The 21,487-nt window shown below is 40.9% G+C and overlaps 2 protein-coding genes across 2 annotated transcripts; one reads left to right on the forward strand and one right to left on the reverse strand.

The window, feature by feature from the left end:
• Positions 1–301: 301 nt before the first annotated feature.
• On the reverse strand, positions 302–7,606 carry LOC135486737 (protein-L-isoaspartate O-methyltransferase domain-containing protein 1-like). The gene is made up of 6 exons (XM_064769830.1): positions 7,498–7,606; positions 6,750–7,079; positions 6,255–6,529; positions 5,476–5,593; positions 5,006–5,207; positions 302–4,759 (listed from the first exon to the last, which is right to left on the reverse strand). The coding sequence occupies exons 2-6, from the start codon at positions 7,054–7,056 to the stop codon at positions 3,934–3,936; spliced, it is 1,728 nt and encodes a 575-aa protein (XP_064625900.1). The 5' UTR covers positions 7,057–7,079; positions 7,498–7,606; the 3' UTR covers positions 302–3,933.
• Positions 7,607–7,930: 324 nt separating this feature from the next.
• On the forward strand, positions 7,931–21,404 carry LOC135486850 (lethal(3)malignant brain tumor-like protein 3). Its single transcript, XM_064769954.1, has 19 exons — positions 7,931–8,058; positions 9,499–10,189; positions 11,969–12,046; positions 12,354–12,500; positions 12,787–13,451; positions 13,598–13,721; positions 13,902–14,094; positions 14,322–14,509; positions 14,791–14,873; positions 15,057–15,297; positions 16,920–17,014; positions 17,396–17,624; positions 17,754–17,839; positions 18,132–18,357; positions 18,469–18,571; positions 18,684–18,806; positions 19,223–19,330; positions 19,602–19,884; positions 20,078–21,404. Exons 2-19 carry the CDS (start codon positions 9,517–9,519, stop codon positions 20,204–20,206), a joined length of 3,774 nt encoding a protein of 1,257 aa, XP_064626024.1. The 5' UTR covers positions 7,931–8,058; positions 9,499–9,516; the 3' UTR covers positions 20,207–21,404.
• The last annotated feature ends 83 nt before the right edge of the window (positions 21,405–21,487 follow it).

Below are 21,487 nucleotides of genomic sequence, written 5' to 3' on the forward strand. Positions count from 1 at the left end.
AATATCACCAGGAAATGCCTTGTATGTCTCCCTGTAGAGACAATGTCACAACCAATCTGATGACAGTAGCTGTTACAATGTCCAAGATCTGAGTAGCAGTTACCAGCCGGATTCAGTCGTCCTAGACACTGTCACAACCAAGGTGATGACAGTACAATTCGGGTTTTACGACGGCGAATCCAAGATCTTTTTCGTGAGGCATTTGACCCTCCCAAAGATGTCCCTGATAGAGAGATTCTCCCATAGTTTGAGTCGACTCTGGATTTGCTTGATTTGGCAATGAAATGAACAAGTCATAATCTCATCTTTATAAAGCTTTGTTTGGTTAACGTACAATATTATGATATAATCCATATTTACAGGACATCAATAATGTCAAAGAACACAACAAAAGTCAATAAAATTCAATCTGAGGAAATATTTACAATTGGATTCTGTAATTCTAATAGATGTTTTGCTTTAATACCAATGCCAATGGCCATTTTGTTATGACCTTTTCAACAGACAAATAAAGTTGAATTGTTCATGTCTTCAAATGCTATGATTTTTTGAATGGTTTTGATAATCAATAGACAACTGAAAAACCTATAAAAACTTGTTGTCATTCCTGTGGAATTTGTAAATATTTGGATATTTTCAAAATCGTTGTAGGTATAAAAGCAAGCTATCATTTATTTTATCACTCAGTGCTTTCAATCTAGAACTCGATGCATGTAAATTAGTATGGCCAGCAAAATCACTTTGAAAATCTATTTTGACAGTTGTTTGCAAATGGAAAGTAAATGTCTGACCCTGAAAATTTATTTCTTGTAACACACCATAGATTATCTTGAAGTGACACACCCATTTTGGGTGATAATTGATATTTTCGAGATCTTTACTTGTACATGTACGCCTATTTCATAAACCCCATTTTGAAACCTTCAATACTGACAATGATGATATAAAGTTAGTTTTCACACTATCACCTTGGTGTTTCAAATGGTTCCACTATCTTCTTCACTAGTTTGTTGTCTGACCACTAGGTGTCATAGCAGCCACACTGGTCAATTTGAAACGTTGAAGTGACTCTAAACATTGATGGTGAGAAAATTAAACTTTATATTGTAAGTTACATATTTCATGGTCGGATAAACTTTTTCGCAGATGCTGACAATCATCGCACATTTATCAACGCCTACACAAATCCTGCAAATACAAGAAGTTTATAACATTTTATTAATCTATTAATTATTATAATAAAGAAATTTCACAATTTTTTCGGTTATCTGAATTGGCACAAACAAGAAAACAGAAACAGCAAAACACTGCTTCCAGCACCATTTGACGTATCGTTAGCTCAGAATTAACTAGTTTCTCTGCATGCTATGTGAAAAAAAGGGTTTTTTGACAAAAATGCAGATACAACTAGTTAACTCTGAGGTGGCAATATTTCTATTTCTATCACACACTTTTTAAAAAACAGCTTTAAGAACCAACACCAAGTATGCTAGGCGCACACACTCCAACTTTTGTTGCAGGACACATGCAAATATGCAGCGTGTGTGCACTGCAATTTCTGCTGCACAATATAATCTAAGGTGGCTGCAATGTTTGTTGCAGACACAGTCCAAATCATAATTATCATGCCTTAATTCGCACCATAGGCACGTACGTTGCACGTAACTGACACCAAGGAGGAAGGATGTCAATTGTGACTTGGACTGTAACTGACTCGGCTCGATCATCCAGTAATCTTGGGTTGGGTATGATTTCGAACAGATCCTTTGTCTCACATGTGATTTCTAAGATGAGTTTTTGGCAAAACCTCAATGAAGTCTTGACATGTGGTTAAACATTATATTACAACTTCACAACAGCTAACTGAGCAGGCGTTATTACACGAAATCCAAAAATTAGCTGCCAGTTATACTGTACTGTAGTAAATTGTACACAACGGTCATTTTTTCTTTTAGACTATTTTTAAGGCTACAAAAAGTTCTATTGGAACGTCAAGTTCAAATACTAGTATAGTCCCGTCATGAAAAATCCCCATCCCAACATTGTTGCTCATCCCAAACACAGAAGAAGTACACGCACGTCTCCACCAGATGAGAAAAATTCATTCACTGAAGAAACTACTGCCCCGCTCTTTGCGTACTCGACAGTGTGCAAGGCTGACTCCATCCTGAGATACAGGTTTTTGATACTCCTACATCGAGAGGCGGAGTATATTTAAAACCACCGATAACGTCAGGATGGGGCGACTCCAATACACTTAGGGGGCATAAATGCCAAACTTGGACCAATATATCTCGAGTATGATTTATTGCAAACTGCACCTCTTCATTAGTGCCGGCCCAGCATTATTTCAAGACACTCCTTTTCCTGCCACGATTCTGCAAAAATGCATAATGGAAACATCAGAATATTGATACAATTTATACGAATATGTACAAGATGGGTATAAGCTCCAATAATTATTGAACTCTAGATGAGCGATGTAAATAAAGACTAGTCAAAACCTTTACTGAAAACTTCATGCACATTTACCCCTTGGCAAAGTTATAAGAATCCTAACATGTTAGCTCAGAACAGCATCATGTCCACACAAAAGTAAAGTAAAAGCGTTTACTAGTCTTCACTCACATTTATACCCAAATAAATCAATGATTCGTTACTCAAAAGCAACTATACATACTTATTTTTTTTTTCAATCCAACATACAACTAGCAACCTTACCTCATCTCCAAAGTGATGATGTCTTTTGAACAGGTAACAGCAATTCCCCGGGGAATAAGTGAATGGGTGTACTGTCAGTAGGGGGTCACCTGTACCTGTAGTACTGATACAATGCACTACATGGACTTCTAGGACACCCCTTGCTGGCTATGGTTTTGCCCATTTGGTGACGCCTTTAAAGACACCTTGGAGATGATGTTGCTGGACATGATTTGAAAAACTGGATAAATACAATGTCTTAGCATGCTACATATTGTTCAATTTACAAACTACCATATATATATACATGAACATCTTGGTATCAAAACACTTGCATTAACCCTTTTTGAAATGAGGACTTCTGTGGGCTGTGAAAATGACACCCCTTTCCAAAAAATTGAAACATCATCAAGAACACCTCCAATATTTCCAGAAAGATTCTTAATTTATTTCATGAATATGGCACTGAAGATTAATCATCTGATATCTTTCAAATCCTTGCAACTTGAATCATAATATAATATTACACAGTGCATTGAAGATTGCAACTTACTTCTTTAAATTAACTGCAACATGATGGGTCAAGCCAAAGTGCAAGGGAAGACTGCAGCAGAGGGGTGTAAAACACTAAATCCACATTAAGGTCACATCATCTGTAGATAACTCCAATGCCTGCGGCACACAATCCAAGTTTTGTCCAATTTTACAAAAATGCTGATTCAGGCCAATGACTTGAAAATTGAATGAAAACTAATTGTGAGCTGCAGCTTTTTAATAGTGCACTCCAACAGCAAAAAGGGTTCAAGGAATGTCCCGCAATAGGTCATATCAAGAGATCAAAGCATTCACACAAAAAAATGTGCCACACTAAAATGTACCCTGTCCCATTCTGTCCACAGCTAATTTTGTGTCGATTTTCTGTTAACTCTCAACTTGAATGAGCCTGAAGTATCATAAGTCTTGTAGTCTTAAGGGTTGACCATAGGAAGGTACCGCCATTTAGGTTAGAACTCGAAATCCTATTAAAGCAATTAGAACTTCATCAAAATGAAGTGAATGCCCATTTAAAACCTGGGAGACTCCCACCCTTAATATTGGCATTCACTTTGGTTTGAAAGAGTTCTAATTGCTTTAGGATTTCAACTTCTGGCCAAATGGTGGTACCTATGGTCAACCGTTAACATGAGAAATTACCTGCAGCAGAAACAAAAGTCTAGCACCAATTCTGGCGGCTTAGTTTCTGTAATAAAGACAATAGGCTTTCAGCGCCTCTGGGATTGGCAACTGATTCACTTTCTCCTTCATGAAGATGCGGTAGGATTCCCTTGGTGTCTGCTCCTCCTCTTCATCACTCAGGTCCATCTGTTCCTCATCCTCACCCTCGTACTGGCGCCCGCCAAAGCGCTTCAGGAGGTCACCAAGTTTGATTTTCGGGGGAGTAACATCGCCAGTTGCAGCATTTCCTTCTTCTTCGATAGTGGTCATTATAGTGCCCTCCGATGCATCCGCGCTGGTTGACGGCGACACATCAGCCGAGCTCGAATTCGCTGACCGATCAGAGCTAAATAATGTCCCCAAACCAGACGTTTCGGTATCAGCTGTGGAATTCCCACCTGGACTTGTACCGTACACATCGGACTTCTCACCAGTGCTCAGACTACTCTCGCTTTCTCCTCTCTGACGGCGCTTCTCTTCGCTGACTGGCTGATCACATGACATCTCCGCCGGATCCATCTCATGGTCTCTCTCTCCACTGCTCAGAACGGGTGACGTTGACCTCCGTACTCGATGCCGTAACCCAATCCTCTGCCCGTTCTCCTCTCGCGAGCTCCTGTTCTCACGGCGTTTCCATACCGCATCATGCTCCTCCCGATCACACTCGCACGCGCTGTCCTCCGACTTGTCCTCTGTCACCTTCTCTCCCTCGTCGACATCTAACTCCACATCCTTCGTCTTGACCTCTGTCTCACTGTCAGAACCCGATGCCATGTCTTCCATCTCGGCATCTCTGTCACGAGTTGAAAACCTTGGATGATTGAGATGCATCATGTCATCATCACTGAAAATATAAGACCAACACTGCCAATGATATCATCAATGGCAATTACGGAGTGCAGTCATAAATTTGTTTTAGTAAAGGTCAGCCTGAGAAAATTCTATCATGGGTTTTCCCCTGTCTGACATCATGGAACGGCTCACCTTCTGTCGCCCAGCTTTGTTCATGAAGGTTTTCTTTATGTCGTTCTGCCATTACGTTACTGAAAATCATCAATTTTTAATGAAGTCTTAGGACCCAGACACTCACCTGTCGCTATCGAAATGACTGAGGATCATCATACCCATGCTCATCGGCACAATATTGACCCGTTTCTTATTGGCACGTTTCTTTTTCGGTTTCTTGCGTTTCTTTCTGCCATTCTGCGGGTGTTCGAGCTGAATCACATCGCGGAGAATCTTCCTAATTGTGATACGGCAGATTTCTTGCAAGTTTAGCGTTGCTGTCTCAGCTGAAAGAAAATGGAAATGAAATTTTGGCAATGGAAAACTGACTGACGGTTTTTGACTTTGTGCTGAATCATTCTGTGGGAAATGCATTCTCGAAATGAGAAAATCTCAGAATACCAGGAGTGTCGACCAGTGTCTGCCACATACACCAGGCTGTGGCTCAACCTCGGTCAATTACAGATGCCAGGCTTAAGGCGCTACTAACTGGGAACAGAAGATGGTGACAGTACCTACTAAATACGAGTAGGTATGCACCCAGATTTCACTTACGTAATTCGACCATCTCCACATTCTTGTCTCGGCTGGGTTCCACCAATGACGCAAAGGAGACAGGGAGGACTGTCTTTGACTCCCAGGTGGTCTCGCCAGTTCTTGTGACCTGTAGTAACTGATAAAAGAGACAAGAACTCATATCTTCTTTTGTCCTTCACTGACAAGGCCCACTAAAGTGTGACAATTTAACAAGCTAGTGCTTCTGATCACAAGACTTTGCTTCCCATTTTCATACCACTAACAATAAGCAACACGTTTAGATTTCATTGACTTGAAAACATACTGGCCACTTCCAACTCAAATAACTTCACAGAGATTCTCGCCAGAGTCAAGGAACATTCAGAAAAACACCATGTATACAGTACTCCAATGACTACTACTTATTGACAAGGTACTGTCATGGCAATTACTCATTCATTTTTCACCAAAAACTTCACACAACATATGTTGAAGTGACACGCAACATGTGTTGAAGTGACAGAGGACTTCCTTTGTGAGCAAAAACGATACCAATACATTTTGTCACTTCATGTAGAACTTCAAATGCTGCAAAATGCCTAGTACAGTGGAACCTCCCTAGCAGACACCTCTCTTTAAAGAACACTCTCACTATTAAGGACACTCATTTTGGACCCAAGTTGGTTGTTTCCATTAAATTTGACCTCTCTTTTCAGGACAACTCTCTATTAAGGGCAGTACTTGTCAGTCTTGAGGGTGTCCTTTAGAAAGGTTCTTACTGTTAGTACTAAAATTCAATCAATATTACATGTAACTACCTGATCATTAACAGGCATCACCAAAATTCCACCGATTCTGATTAAATTCTTCATGTAGTTTTCATGTTCTTGTGGACAGGCAGCGCCACAGTAGACCCGGTCATACAGCTTGCTTGCTCCGTTCAGTAGTAGACAATTTCCAACGACGAATTCCGGCTCACAGAATTCAAATTCATCAAATGCATCACAGTTTTTTTTAAACTCTTCGAGTTTCTCGCTGGCATAGTTGACAACGTCAGGGTGTATCTCTACTCCATGGTTCATACCATAAGGACCTAAAAACATGTCAGAGAACAAGACTCATAAGAAAATGTGGAAAAACACCTACTTAGGAGCATTACCAATACCACTATCAAAATCTATGTAGGCTACTATCATAGAGATTAGTCAATCATGGATACTCTGAATTTGACACTTGCGATAATGTCGAATATGTTAAACTATCGAACTTATGGAATGACTGACTTATGACTGGGATGCAATGTATGCCCCTACCTAATATAAGCCCAACCATGGTACTCAGATAACCAGTGCCACTCCCAAGATTCAAGAACGATAACGACGATTTCAACTTCAAAGACTCCATTACTTCAGAATATATACATGGCGCCGATAGATGCAAATTCCCATGTTTCCAAGCTAAGTCTTTATAAGCACTGTCCCGATGATCTGGTAGATAATAACTGGCTCGGTCCACCGCACGGAATACTTTCTCGACGCCTGGGGTCTTGATGTAGTCGGCATCCACCAAATTGTCGACAAGGTCATCATTGTCTTCGCCTGCACTCACAGCTCCTCCCATCTTAATAATGCAGAGGTCTCTTCCTGAAATGACATATTTTTGGTCCGAGCACAAATTCATAGCCTCTATGAGCATTTAATTATTTCGATCGATGCAGGTTTTGAGTTAACTTCACACTCCTGTGAACTGTGAATTGTTGGTTATGACTGCGTCACAAAATCAGCAGGTTGCATACCATTTAATCAATTGAGGCCGTTTTTGACACATCCAGGATGTACATGTGGATAGGTGCACTATAATGTACAGATGTATATAGATACATTGTAGACACGTAGTGTTAATTGAGGTATGCGTGCAGCTTGTTTACAAATCATCAAAACAGCTGACGTCTGACAGGCTCTACATCCAGATTCGAGATCCTAGACTAGCATGCAATCTACATCTTTCCTATCAACATCATCGACGCACAATAAATAATCGACCTCTAAATCGGTTACTTACCAAGATCCGTGGTTTTACCGCGCTTGGAAGTCTTAGTTTTCGTAACTTTTTCTCCCGATTTCCACGATCAAAACAATAACACGAACAGTGCGTGACGTCGATCATCAACATTCATGGTGCACTGTGGGAAAGCTTTCGCACTTCGGGCTTTTTCGTTTTGCCCCGGAAAAGTGCCCGGGCATTCATTACGAAAAAAACCATGTCTTTTCTCTAATCTTTTATCATCATAGAATTCTGAAACCAGGGTGGCCAAATGCACCTAATTATATTTGCTACATACTCTTTGCAAATAGTTTTGGGTAAGTTTTCGTGTTAGTGGTGTTCCTTGTTCTTTTGTTATGCCCTTCCTTTCCTTTTCAATGCTCTTCCCTTGGGCTCTTCCACTGTCTGCCCAACCCCCTCCTATTTTATGCAAATCCATTGCCTTTGCGGACAACGCGTAATGGCGCACGGTTTCTGAGCACAGAATGTGTTTCATTATTTTTGTTTTCTAGATAGAAATAAAACTTGAAACGGAAATAGTGGTTGGAACGTAAAGAAAAATACTTGTTCTAGGGCTTGGTGAGTACAGCCAGTCATTTCCCCGCTTTTAAAACCTAGAAATTTGGCACTTTTCTTTGGTTTCATTGGAAAAATTTGTTTCCACCCGACTTTTCTTTTCCGCAACAAAAAAGTTGATACCGCAAAACTATTGTAAAATTTCCCACGAAACGGATACATGAAGGGACGTGGCAACTAACTGTCCTCGTACGTTATTATTTGTTTTAGTGTTTTCATGTAGAAAAACTAATGATTTTAAACGTTAAAGAGCGATTTTTGCAACTGGAAAGTGCCAGAAAATGCAATATCACGCTTCGAATTTTAGAACGAAAACGAGGCTGCGAAATTTTCGGGATTTACGTTGCAGAAAGATCAATATTTCGGCTTTATATACTTATCGAAAACCCTAAATGACTATTCCAACAAGATCGTTATAATTCTTTTTAAATGTGGACCACATCTTACAATCTATTAACTTGCTTGTATTATGTTATTAGTGATTTATCGAAAGCGTAGTGTTTTCGGCACTCGGCCATTTTGAGACGCCTTCAAAATTTTGTTCGTGTAATTTTGTTCACAATTTCGGGTTTAAAAATATGTTTCATGCGTTTCGCATAGCATGGATCGATACCAATAATTACTTTGATGATAGGTCTAACTTTTCTTTGTGACTTTGACCTTTTTTTATTGCCGGTTATTGCTCAGTTGGCAATAAAGTGAGGCTTTGGTTCAGTTTCTGTGTTTCTTGAAAGGATGCAGCTGCCGTGCGGCGCTTGGGGGCCCCAGATGGGTGACACGAAGTGTGCCTGCCCGAGGCCCAATGAGGGGTGGTTGGGTGGGGGGGCTTGGAGTAAAAAATTGTGAGAAAAACTTGACAATTATTGTTGCTATTTCTACGAATGATGTCAAAGTTCACCCACATGTAACCACTAACATAAGTTCTGCTTTGATCTTTGACATTCTAACTGTGATACTGTACTGAGTGTGTGGAGACAGGAGAGTGGATGGGATGGCTATACAAGAGGACCATCTAAGACGGTGGTTGTGACAATGGCAGCTCTCTACCAGAACCGGCACCTGTACGTGTCTTATCTGTATAGGACATGATGTGACTGTCCTCCATCTAATATCTTTTCGGTCTATTACTACTGGTATGGGTTGTGTCTTGCCTCATCTAGGACTGGATGTGATGTTGTCTTTGCTGGATGGGCAGGGAGGAGATGGTCACTGTATCTCATCTAAGACTGGATGTAATGTTGTCTGCTTTGGATGTGCAGATATAGGTAATGGTGTCTCATCTAAGACTAGATGTGATGTTGTCTCCTCTTGATGTGCATGGATGGGTGATGGCGTCTCATTTCGGACTGGATGTATTGTGCAGGGGTGGATGATGGTGTCTTATCTAGGACTGGATGTGATTTCAGTCACTGTCATTCCTAAAATCAGTTTCTTTCATTTCAGTTGAGAAACCTGAAAAAGATGAGTGACCCTCAGACCCCTGCTACAGCTCAGCCGAGCTCACCCCAGGTGAATGAGGGAGAACCACCTGCAAAGAAACCTAAAGTCGAACCAACAGCAACACAGCTGGGAGCAGCAGTAGCAGTTGCTATGCCAACAACAGTGACAGTTCCCATGGCAACTCAGTCAGCTTCTGAAGTTGTTATACCGATAACAGCAGCAATGGCAACAGTTCCAATGGCAACATTAGCAGCAGGTCCAGCTGCTATGACAACCACACAAACTATCGCAACAGTTCCCATAGCAACTCAAGCAGCAAGTCCACTTCCTGTGCCAACAGCAGTAACAACAGTAACACTTCCCATACAACCTCCAGTAGCAGCAGCTTCCGTTGCTGTGCCAACAACAGCAACAGTACCAACAGTTCCCATAGCAACTCCAGTGGTGGCTCCAGTTGCTATGCCAACAACAACAGTGGTAGTAACAATTCCCATGACAACTCCAATGGCAGGTCAAGTTGCTATGCCAACAACAGCGACAAAAGCAACAGTACCCATGCCAATTCCAGCTATTACTACGGTTCCCTTGCCAACACAATTGGTTTCTACTCCAGTTGTTACCACTGGTGCGACTAACCCCACTACTCCTCTCACGAACTCATTTCCTGGAGGGATAAACTTGACAATTTCGAACGGTGAGAAAGTTGACAGAAACCATTCAATTATCAATCTTTGCAAAAAATTGGAATTTGTTAAATAAGATGTCCTTGGGTGCTTGTTGTTTTTGGCTCACCGTAGGGGAGTCTATACAACACCGCAGTGTCCGTCGTCCGTCGTCGTCCGTCGTCGTCGTCGTCGTCGTCGTCGTCGTCGTTGTCCGTCGTATCCTAGTTCAAAAACAGTGGCACGTTTTTTAACCGCTAGGCCTATGAACTTAAAACTTTGTACACATGACCCCCTAGGTCAGATGACCCGTGACACTAAATTTCTGTCCGATCTGATTCTCTACTTGGCCACCAGGGGGCCAAATGTGGATATCTAAAAAGTGTGATATCTCGCTTATTAGTGACTTGTTTTCGATAAAACTTTTGTGGTAGGTACTCATAGCAAGGATACATCATATATCTTACGGGTTTTTAATTTGATCTACTTTTCAAGGTCGCAGAGGTCAAATGGCGTGAATTGGCCGTTTGAGTGTAACTATGGCACGTTTCTCAACCACAAAAGCTATGAGCTTGAAACTTGGTACATATAACCCCCTATATCAGATAACCTCTGGTGCTGAATTTCAGCCTGATCTGATTCTTGACTTTGCCACCAGGGGGCCAAAACTGAAAAAGTAAGAAGTGCAATAGCCTGTTTATTAGCAAATTGTTTTTGATGAAATTTTTATGGCAGGGACCCCTAGCAAGGTTACCTCAGATGTTGCACGATTTTTCGGATTTGACGTACTTTTCAAGGTCGCAGAGGTCAAATGGCGTAAATTGGCCGTTTGAGTGTAACTATGGCACGTTTCTCAACCGCAACAGTAATGAACTTGAAACTTTGAACAAATGACCCCCTAGGTCAGTTGACCTTTTACACTGAATTTTGGTTCGTTCTGATTATTGACTTGGCCACCAGGGGGCCCAAACTCAAAACTCAAAAAGTGTGATTTCTCGCTTATTACTGATTTGTTTTTGATAAAAGTTTCATGGTAGGTACTCCCAGCAAGGATACATCACATATCTTACAGGTTTTTGATTTGACCCACCTTTCAAGTTCACAGAGGTCAAAGTTGAAAACTTTACCGTTCTTGGTACGTTTTGTCGTTGTTCAATGTAAAGAGTTTTAATTTTGTGTAATGATGCATCTAAGAAGCCACTATTTGTATGCCAAGTTTCAGCCAGATCGGAATTCAAATATGGCCGAAATTGCATGTTTTGTGGGTTTTTCCTCGTATTGTGGCAATCAAAAGGTCGTGAGTTCAAACCCCGGTCAAGGACAGCCAAAAATATTTTTATTTTTCATCTTCTCCTTTTTTCTTTTCTGAGTTCTATCTTACATTTTCTTCATTTTTTTCTTCATTTGGTGCCATAGATTTAATTTGGCAGCCATCTTGGAAATCGTTTTTTGCCGATTGCTGTAGTGTAACGAGTGATGAAATTGTTATGGTCAGGTGGATGTGTCTATATCACATATCACCCTGGTTTGTTATTTGACCTACCTGTCAGGGTCACTGAGGTCAAAGTTAAAAATATATTCACCATTGTCATACTGTAGCACTTTCTGTAACTGTCTACTAAAAATACTTACGGTGAGCACAATGGCCCCTGGCCGTTTCATTGAGAGTTTCTTTTGAAATCTAATAAACTTAAATGTTACTGGGCAGTTAATCCATCCTGATCACCAAAGAAGGCCAGTCAAAAGAAATCGTATTTCTGCATCACCTTATTGCTGGAGAGTTGAATGTTTCTTTCCTGTATCCATTCTAGGCGCAATCAACATTAAATCATCAACATCTGGAGTTCCCGTGATCACCAGGCCAGAGGGATCGAATATGGTTATCCAAGGTACAACACGTCAACAACAGTTTCTAAGCAATACTCGGTAGTCTTTATGAATTCTTGGTAAAACCTATGTCCAACTAAAAAGTGTTGCATACTTTCGAGCAAGTATGGAGCCAAGTCAGAATCCTCAGTTTTGAAAGAACTAAAAACTAATTGATGAGTGATGAATTTGCAAAACTATTTCAGTTGACCATTATGAAAAATGTGTAAAAAATGATAAAAAGTGTATCGAAAACTTGACTGCAAGTGCAGGTCAACAGGATGCGATAAAATCACTTTGTATTGCTTTACATATCTTTGTTTTTTTCAGCACCGGTTGGTCAAGTGAGTGGTGGGAATGTGATAATCCGATCACCGCTTCTGTCCCCCACTGGAGGTCCAATGGTGAGGTTGCCCAGTAATCCGGGAACTTTGAACATTCAGCTTGCTGGTCAACCAGGCATGCAGGGAATGCAAGGTATCTTTAGCTATGCTTTTGTTCGTTGTGAATGTTATGAAAATGAAGAGATGAGTAGAGGTGACTTTTAGGAACAGTGTCAGGGAAACAAGGGGGGACAATCATTGATGTCAGATAGGTGGAGAACGTTTGTCAAAAGTAGCCAGCCAGGTCAAATCACTGTACCGTTATAGGTTTAGCAACCACCATTTGAACAACTGGGCCTGGTGCCGGCTTGAATTAGATGTAAAGGTTCATGGGGAAGGGAATTTCATGACTTTACATTTGTCTTTGCTTATCTCTGCAGGTGTTATCAACTCCAGCCTAATCAACCCGGTGCTTGGAAAAACTCCGACTGTTGTGTTCCAGCGATCACCTGTTGGGATAACGCCGGCAGCTTCGCCTGCTGTGCCAATACAACAGTCACAACTGACTAACCTAACATTTCAACGTGTCCCTATATCTACGGGCCAGGTTGCACTGAATGTTGGCGTTCAGGGAAAGAATGAGTCTGGGACTGGGATCTTGGGTCAAGCCGCAGCAAGTGCAGGAATTCCAACTCTGGCTGTTGGGGTGGGTCAGAGTCAGGTGGGGACAAATTCAGGGATGGCTCAGAGCAAAGCTGGGACCAGTATGGGGATGGCTTTGGGTCTGCAGGTTAGCAAGACAGCTCAAATTATGACTGAAACTGCCGTAGAATCCTCCGCCTCACAATCTAGTAAAATATCGACTGAAAACACTGTAAGTTCAGGGGAGAAATCTGCAACAAATGGAACTCATTCTGGTGCTAAAATTGAAGTTGAGAATGGGAACAAGGAGACTGATAAAACAGAAAAGTGTGAAACTTCACTTGGAGATGGGAATTCTACAACGAAGGATGAGGATGCTAGAAAAAACAAGGGAGATTTTGATCCTATGGAGGCATTGACGTGGGATAATGGTGTGGGCACTCTGCCTGGAAGTGACTTGAAGGTGAGTTGTCATTTGACTTCTGTAAGAAACAGGCCAGGGATTAGCCAAAACCAAAAACTCATTACTTTGACCAACCAAGAGGGTGAGTGTGGATAGGTGGTGTTCACTCTTGGTTGAGAAAACTGTGATTGTTTTCTTCGTTGCAGTTCCGCATGAATGAGTTTGGAGTGATGGAGCTGATCATGGACGATCAGGACACCAATGATTCTGGAGCTACGACAGAACCTCGTACTCCTGATGTAGAGGCTGACCAAGAGAGCAGTGAAACATGTAAGTTCGCATGGGTCAATCACTCGGGGTGAATACATATTCCAGTTGGCAACTTACAGCTGAGTATGGTGGAGCTTTCGTGCTGGTGTTCTTATGAGAGATTTTCTCAAGAAAATGCAAGGCTAGTCTGAAGCGTCCAAATATCTGATCCATTCATTACGATATAATTTCCCTCTTCAGCCATAAGTGTCACTGTTAGTCCAGAGACAGTCATGCCTGCCGAGGGACAGCTGAAGGGAGATGAGTTTGTGCGCTGTCTTCAATGTGGGACTTACGGGATGGCGGCAGACTTCTTCAAAGCTGGTGCATTTGAGCGATTCTGTAGTCAGGCTTGCTATCAGACATACAAGGTTGCTTGTCGGGCAACTGCAGGGTAAGTAACCAAGGGTGGAGGATCGCATCACTCTTGGTGGTTGGATACCAACACAGTCTAACAATTGCTATAAAGTGCAAAATATTTGTGGATTTTGTGAATAACCCGAAGCACGAAAATAAATATTGTTAAAAATTGTTTTAGCGGAATTTCATTAAAATTACATCGAAAAAAAATTGTGTTCCATGATGGATGGTTTTACAATATCAAATCTGTTCCTTTTTCAGTCCAAAATCTGTGGGTGGTCGAAAGACTGTGAAAGAACTGGCAGCTGTCCAGTTTAAGAAGAAGAGGTTAATGGTTGATGATATGAATCCACGCCCCCAGGGTGCTGCGGCTAGGGGCAGGCCACGGGTGAGGACGATGGAGCCTGAGGATGCAGAAGATGATGAGGTGGCAAAGACTCTGGCATCTGGTGAGCAGGACAGCTTTCATATCTATACATTTCTGGGACCATTGTATGCTGGTCAAATATTGTAGTTTGTTTAGAGATCTTGAGAAATTCTTCTTATTGCTCTCAAATTGTTCCAAAAACAAAGGACTATCAAACTTTGATAAAAACACTTGATCAGTACTTTATAAGGCAAGAAATTTTTGAGAAAATTTCTTGTCTCCAATGAAAGTAGGATCAGCTTTTACTTTACCATTGAAATCGGGGTTAACAGAATCTCATCGTACTTGCTACATCTTTTTCAGCGAAGAAAACCAAGGGCTTTTCATGGAACACATACCTTCAACAGGAGAGGGCCACTCGTCCAGCAAACAAATTATTTAAGAGCGTAAGTGCTATTGAAATAATTTCATATGACCTAAAGCATTGCACCGACAAGCTATTCAAATAATAGCTACCTGTGATAATAGTCGCCACCACGTGCGCATCTATATCACTCAAAAAAGCACAGCTGGTGTCATGAATTGCCATAGCTGAAATATATAACTATTCTATCTTTTCTTCTATGCAGGAGCAAGGATTTCCCGCCAACAAGAACGGCTTTAAAGTGGGCATGAAATTAGAAGGAATTGACCCTCGGCACCCCTCTCTCTATTGTGTACTGAGCGTTGCGGAAGTACGCGGCTACCGAATACGGCTACACTTCGATGGCTATTCGGAGTGCCATGATTTCTGGGAGAATGCGTCATCAGTGGATATCTTTCCTGTGGGTTGGTGCGAGAAAAATAACAAGAAACTACAAGTGCCGAAAGGTGAGTAGAAAATTACCATGGTACATAGCAAAAACATTCAAATTGTTTTCCTATTCCTGATGTTGAATAAAACTTTTAGCAGTATTACAGCCACGTGTCGTGTCACCTTGTACATGGTAAGCAGGCATTAGGTTTAGCAAAACAAGGCCTTAAAAACGTAATTGATACAACACGATTTGCTAGTCCTGCTGCAGTAGACAAGTTGTGTCCGACAAAAATAAGTGTCTGAAATTTATCATCCGGAGTCCCCAAGTTCCTGAATTTTGATTTTGTGGACAAATTTTTTGTTATTTCTGATAACTGCTCTTCTTGTCTTGTTTGCTGCTGGTAAACTAGGCTATGGTGAGTCAGTTTTCGTTTTATTTCTGTGTGACCTCAGTATCATAAAGCCTTGACTTCCGTCAAAGTGTGCTGACTCAGACAGTTTCCGCAATGTGTCATACCAGACCTTGATTGGTTAAGTGTGCATGAACATCCTAAACTTTTCTATCACAGACGACCTACATATACAGTATGTTTATATCAATCTAAATCAAAAAGATCAGAAATATTTACAGATTTCTTGTCGCAAGGCCAAACTAGAGTGTGATCACAGTGGTCAATGGGTGATATGAATAAAGACTAGCAAATACTTTTACTCTGGTTTTGTACAGGAAGGCCTAGTGTAAATGTACATGGAGATTTAGATAAAAGCATTTGCTTGTCTTTATTCATATCACCCAATGTCTCTTGGTCAAACATCTTTTACTTTTTAAAAACTGCATGGGTACAACCAGAGTCTCAAGGCCTAGTCGAATGGGTTTGAATTGTGCATGCATGGACAGCCAAATGTAGCTTAGTCCCTCTAGTCTGTGCATGGAGGCATTAGTTCCCAGTGTGTGACTAAATTGCTGGTTTGATAGTGTTTGAGTCTCAATACAAAATTGAACAAGCCATTGACAAAGTGAGAAAAAAATTGCTATGGTCCTATTGAAAAATTATTTGATTACTATTTAACTTTTGAGGGATTAGCTTTTTTCTCTTTTATTCAAATCTTGCCTGGCTGTAGTCTGGGAAGCCAATTTGAGGTCACTGCCTTCTGTTGGGTTTACATAGCTAGCATTCAGCATTGCTGATCCAATATTCTGTTGAGGCCTTTGAATCAACACCGTGGTCTGCAGGATTTTGAATAAAGATTTCCAGATTTTGTATCTCTTCACACATTTGCATGAATCAGTTCAGTTTCTATTAATGACATAATGTGCCTGCATATAAGCCGGATACAAAATCAGGAAATTTTGCTCCAATTTCTGCTGATCACGGCTTCGATTCAAAGTCCACACTCAAAGGAGGGAACTTGTCAGCATTGCTAAACTATGATTATTGGTTGCAGGGATGCTGGTGTATTGCTTGGTCTTCTGTTTGTAGTCTACGGTTTTCTTGATAAACTGCAACTATTTTGGTTGTAATGCTCTTTCTTTGTGATGAAAAGAAATCAAATTTCCTCGGTAAAAAATCATAAAATGAAGTCCATGGATACATGTACGACGTATCTGTCGCGCCAAAACCATTCTTTGGTGGTTTCCATTAAGTTAATAAAGAGTCTTGCCTTCTAATCTAACCTTTTCTCTTCACTCTTGCAGGGTTCTCGCCTGAAAGATTCAGCTGGCAAAGCTACTTGAAGCTCTCCAAGTCGCAGGCTGCACCCAGGCATCTCTTTCAGAGTCAACAAGCTGCAGTAAGTGGCCATGACCCTTTTAAAGGCTATTTATACTCCCATTCGAATCTTCCACAAAGTGCATTTTGGTGGGCTGTGAAAATGTAACAAATTCTACTTCCTGCAACAATAAGTACAATAGCCATAATGGAGAGATCTAACAAGTCATCCTCATCATTGCTGTGTTGCACGGAAAGAGATTCCATGCTATTTAATTATAATTTCCATTTGTTCCAAATTGGTCATGTGTGAACAAAGTCACAACCAGAATGCCTGGATTAGTTCACTCTAAACACTATGAAGGGCTATTTTGAGGATGATGTGGAAAATTTAAGATTTTCAGACATGATTTATGCTCTATCTTGTAGACATCTGATCTGAACCTTGTAACTTTCTTTGCAGTCAGTTACTCCTCATGGATTCAGGGTTGGGATGAAGTTGGAAGCGATCGACAAAAAGAACACTGTCCTCATTTGTGTTGCTACTGTGGTGGACATTATCGGTGATCGAATCTTGATCCACTTTGATGGTTGGGAGGATAGCTATGATTATTGGGCTGACCCGACGTCGCCTTATATCAAACCTGTGGGTTATTGTCAGGAAACGGAGAAGGCACTGTCTCCTCCTAATGGTAGGTGCTGTAGACATTTCATTTTTTGCCATACAGGAGCAAATTGTAATGTTTTTATTTAAATATCCATGTTTTAATTCAATATCGTCCACTTCCTAAAATTTCCTCAATCTATCTTTATAATTTTAGATTGTGAAGATATACAGAATTTCACGTGGGAGAGCTATCTGAAACAAACAAAATCCCAGCCTGTCCCTGCAAGGGCATTCAAACCGGTGAGTAAAGGCAAGTCTCCATTGCGATAAGTTTCCAGTGCAGGAAACACCTGGAAAACAGCGGAGCCTCATAGTCAAGTGGTTAACACTGCTGGTTGCCGAGCAATCAGGCCCAGGTTTGATTCTGGGGAGAACCCAGGATTGTATTTCAAGATGAACAGGTGTGACTTTTAAGGAACAGCTTTTTCTGGGGAACTACCTTTTATGAGCAAAATCTTTGAACATAAAACTGCCCCGAAATTTGTTTTAACGGTACTACAGATTTATAGTAAAGTTCCTGTTCCCATTCCAGCGTGGACCACACCAATTCGAAATCTATCAGAAGTTAGAAGTTGTTGACAAGCGGAACCCAATACTGATACGAGTGGCGAGCATAGTAGACATTGAAGAGTTCCGGATCAAGATTCACTTTGATGGATGGTCAGATGTTTTTGATGATTGGCTTGATGATGACTGTCCTGATTTCCATCCACCAGGGTGGTGTGCCAAAACCGGTCATCCGCTGCAGCCACCAATTAGTAAGTTGATACCTTGAGCTTTTGGTTGAAACATTTTCAATGGAATTATTTTGCATTCATCTGTATCATAGCAGTTTATCTTCCAGTGCTAATATTTTGGCTTTCCCATAGGTCCACAGGATTTGGTTGTATCGCCGACTCAGGGCGGCTGCCCCACACCTGGCTGTAAGGGTATTGGCCATATCAAGGGAGCAAAATACACTGGACACCACAGGTAAGAGATTGTAAATTTTACAGTTGAAAGTGTTTTTTAGGGAACAGTACTGTTTACTGCCCAATTTTTGCGATTTTTATTATGATTGTTGAATATTGTATCTGTCTTTCAGTGCCTTTGGTTGTCCTTACTCATCTGTCAATATGAACAAGGGGAATGCAATACAAGACCGACTAGGTTCTTCAAAGTCCGATGAGATCTCTCCCCCAGCTAAATTTCATTCACCTGATGCCAAGTAAGTGAATTTCAGTTCTTGTTTATTCCATCTGAAGGGCTCCAATGCCAAGGCCACTACTGCCATGACTAGTGACGACGACATGACTGCAGTCAAAAAGTCCTCGTGTCTTTCAAATGAGTGGTTTTGTATAGATACACTGCGTACATTGGAGCATTGTAGTTTTTGGTAGTGTACCTCGGGATAGAAAATGCCAAGCTTTGTGACATAACCGCCAAAACATTATTAGTACACAGTTGTGGGAAAAATTTGCCAGTTTCCTCTTTCAGTCAGCATGCTTATTTTGAAAAACCTGTGCTTGCAGGAGATTAATTCACTTTGTGCAGCCATTGAGAGGGTTTTGGCGATCCTTTGTGTTGAGCCTACAGCTCTTAAACTAATGCATGTGTTACAACTCGAAGAAATTTATCATTCAGATTGAATCCATTAGCGGAGAAAAGGTTCTATGGCGCTAGTAAATACAAGGAGATGGCTAATGGGGACCACAGACCTCGCGTTGGTCCTGGACGTCCTGCGAGGAAGAAGTAAGTTTGGTTGTTTGGGAGATATTTTTGGATATTAAAGGTCTCCTGCGTTTGTTAAAAAATTTGGGAGGTAAACTTGAAATTTGAAAGTTTCCAAACACACAGATGGTCATGCCATTCAAATTTACCTCTGTAATCATGGCCTGCCTACGAGTGAGAGAACTTTTTAAACTCAAGATGTTCTCTAATAGAGAGATTCAAATGTATGTGTTTTACTGTTTATATGCCTGAACTTAGTGGTGATACTAAACTTCAATTCCTTGCGCTTCAGGCATAAATTTATGGGGCGGGTGAAAGAGGAAAAAGACGAAGAGGATGACGAGGATCAAGAGAATTTCCTTCACAATGGCATTCATCAATCAGTCTTCATGTCAGCAATGGTGCTCAATCCTGTCAAAGACTTCCCACTCTGCTGGGAGCAACACTCCAAACTGCTGCCTGGGGTCGACAAAATCAGGGGGACTGCTGTGGCCAAATGGTCCATCGAGGAGGTGGCTGATTTTGTCAACACACTGCCTGGTTGTGATGAGCAGGGGCAGATTTTTCAAGATGAGGTGAGATTTTATTACGATTTGTAAATATTTGATTTGAGATGAATGTGATTTGTCACAAACTCGTGTGTAGTCTCCCAATGTTAAATTTCATAATCTGGTGAAATTTTATGTTTTAATTTTGTTTGGCAACTTCATTTTATAGTAGGTCCCCCTTTGACCTGGCTGACTTCAAATCTATTCTCTTCTGTTTCAGCAAATCGATGGTGAGGCCTTCCTACTTTTGAACCAAACGGACATCGTCAAGATCATGAACATAAAGCTAGGACCAGCTCTAAAAATCTACAACAGCATTCTAATGTTTAAAAACACTGCTGAATCATAGTGCTGGATATCACGATTCCTCTAGACTGTAAATAATTTCTGTTGCTCAAGTTATGACTGTGAATATCAACTGTCATGTTTGAAAGATTGTTCGTGGATGCAGAATTTTGCACCGTGGTTGGCGGAGTTTTCGGATTGAACAATAAACAACTTATAAAAGAGAACCCTCTGTTCATGCAAGCTGGATGGAAAGTGATTTGTAGTTGTAGTGTAAAGCCATAAAAATTCAGTTTTAAGTTTTCACCAATGTTTTATATTCCCAAGAATGCCCTGTCAAATGCAAACTTAAGAAATTGCGATGTTTAGTCTGCCACCAAATCAATTTGAATGAATTCTTTCGGATGGGAGTGGGGTAAAGAATGCAAGAACCTCAAGTAATCATGCAGAAGGACACACTTTTATCGAAACGATTGTTTTATTGCCTAAGAAATAAGTGGAACCTCCCTTAGCGGACACCTCTCTATTAAGAACACTAGTTTTGGTCCCAAGTTGGTTGTTGCCATTCAATTTGACCTCTAATGAGGACACCTCTCTATCAAGGACAGTACTTTTCAGTCCCGAGGGTGTCCTTAATAGAGAGGTTCTACTGTACATTGACGTGGTGCTAATCTTTTATCGAGGTAAATTCTAAATGTGACGCATGCGTCGTTGCTTGAAATCGAACTTTGTTGTATTGTATAAAGTGGTTTATCAAGCCGTTGACCTTTCAGGTTGATACATCTTGTACAAATATAATGTGTATGTATGTGTTCTGTTCACTCCTCCCTTCTCAAGCTAATAGAGGTTATTTGTCAGCCACTTGGTGAAATCTTGTTGTATCCATACAGAATCGCTGTAATGAGACATAGGATGTCGTAGGAGTCCAATCGGGGGTCATACGTTAAGTACATGTATGTACAGAGGGGGTTCATTTGTGTACACTGTACATTTTTACAATTTTTGGGTACTGGGGCCGGGTCCTGAAAATCGGAAAATGTGCGTAATGGACTTTAAGTATAGCGCCTGATATGTTTTAGACATGTCTGTAATGATGACTTGGACTCTGATTAACATCTTGACATGTCAGAAAGGGGGTAGGAAAATAGAAATGCAGGCAGACTATTACAGCTCTGGCTCGGGAGCAAGAGGGTTAAAACTGGTCAGGTGCCATTCTCAACATAGAATTGAAGTCGGTGAAATTCATTAGTTGCTTGTGAAAATGTATGCTAATATTTGATTTGAAATACATTGAAATGATGTATAAGAGAGTATTTTGTCGCCTTTATTAGGGACCATCTAAAAA

This window comes from Lineus longissimus, chromosome 4 (assembly GCF_910592395.1).
Source record: "Lineus longissimus chromosome 4, tnLinLong1.2, whole genome shotgun sequence".
Lineage (NCBI taxonomy): Eukaryota > Metazoa > Nemertea > Pilidiophora > Heteronemertea > Lineidae > Lineus > Lineus longissimus.

What these genes read in the sequence shown, in the direction of transcription:
- LOC135486850 (XM_064769954.1), top strand. Translation starts at nt 9,517, where the DNA reads ATGAGTGACCCTCAGACCCCTGCTACAGCTCAGCCGAGCTCACCCCAG. An exon ending in AAACTTGACAATTTCGAACG is followed by an intron (nt 10,190 to 11,968) that starts GTGAGAAAGTTG and finishes TATCCATTCTAG; the next exon opens with GCGCAATCAACATTAAATCA. An exon ending in GGCAAAGACTCTGGCATCTG is followed by an intron (nt 14,510 to 14,790) that starts GTGAGCAGGACA and finishes CATCTTTTTCAG; the next exon opens with CGAAGAAAACCAAGGGCTTT.
- LOC135486737 (XM_064769830.1), bottom strand. Translation starts at nt 7,056, where the DNA reads ATGGGAGGAGCTGTGAGTGCAGGCGAAGACAATGATGACCTTGTCGAC. An exon ending in TGATGCCTGTTAATGATCAG is followed by an intron (nt 5,594 to 6,254) that starts GTAGTTACATGT and finishes CTCTTTTATCAG; the next exon opens with TTACTACAGGTCACAAGAAC. An exon ending in TGTGGAGATGGTCGAATTAC is followed by an intron (nt 5,208 to 5,475) that starts GTAAGTGAAATC and finishes ATTTTCTTTCAG; the next exon opens with CTGAGACAGCAACGCTAAAC.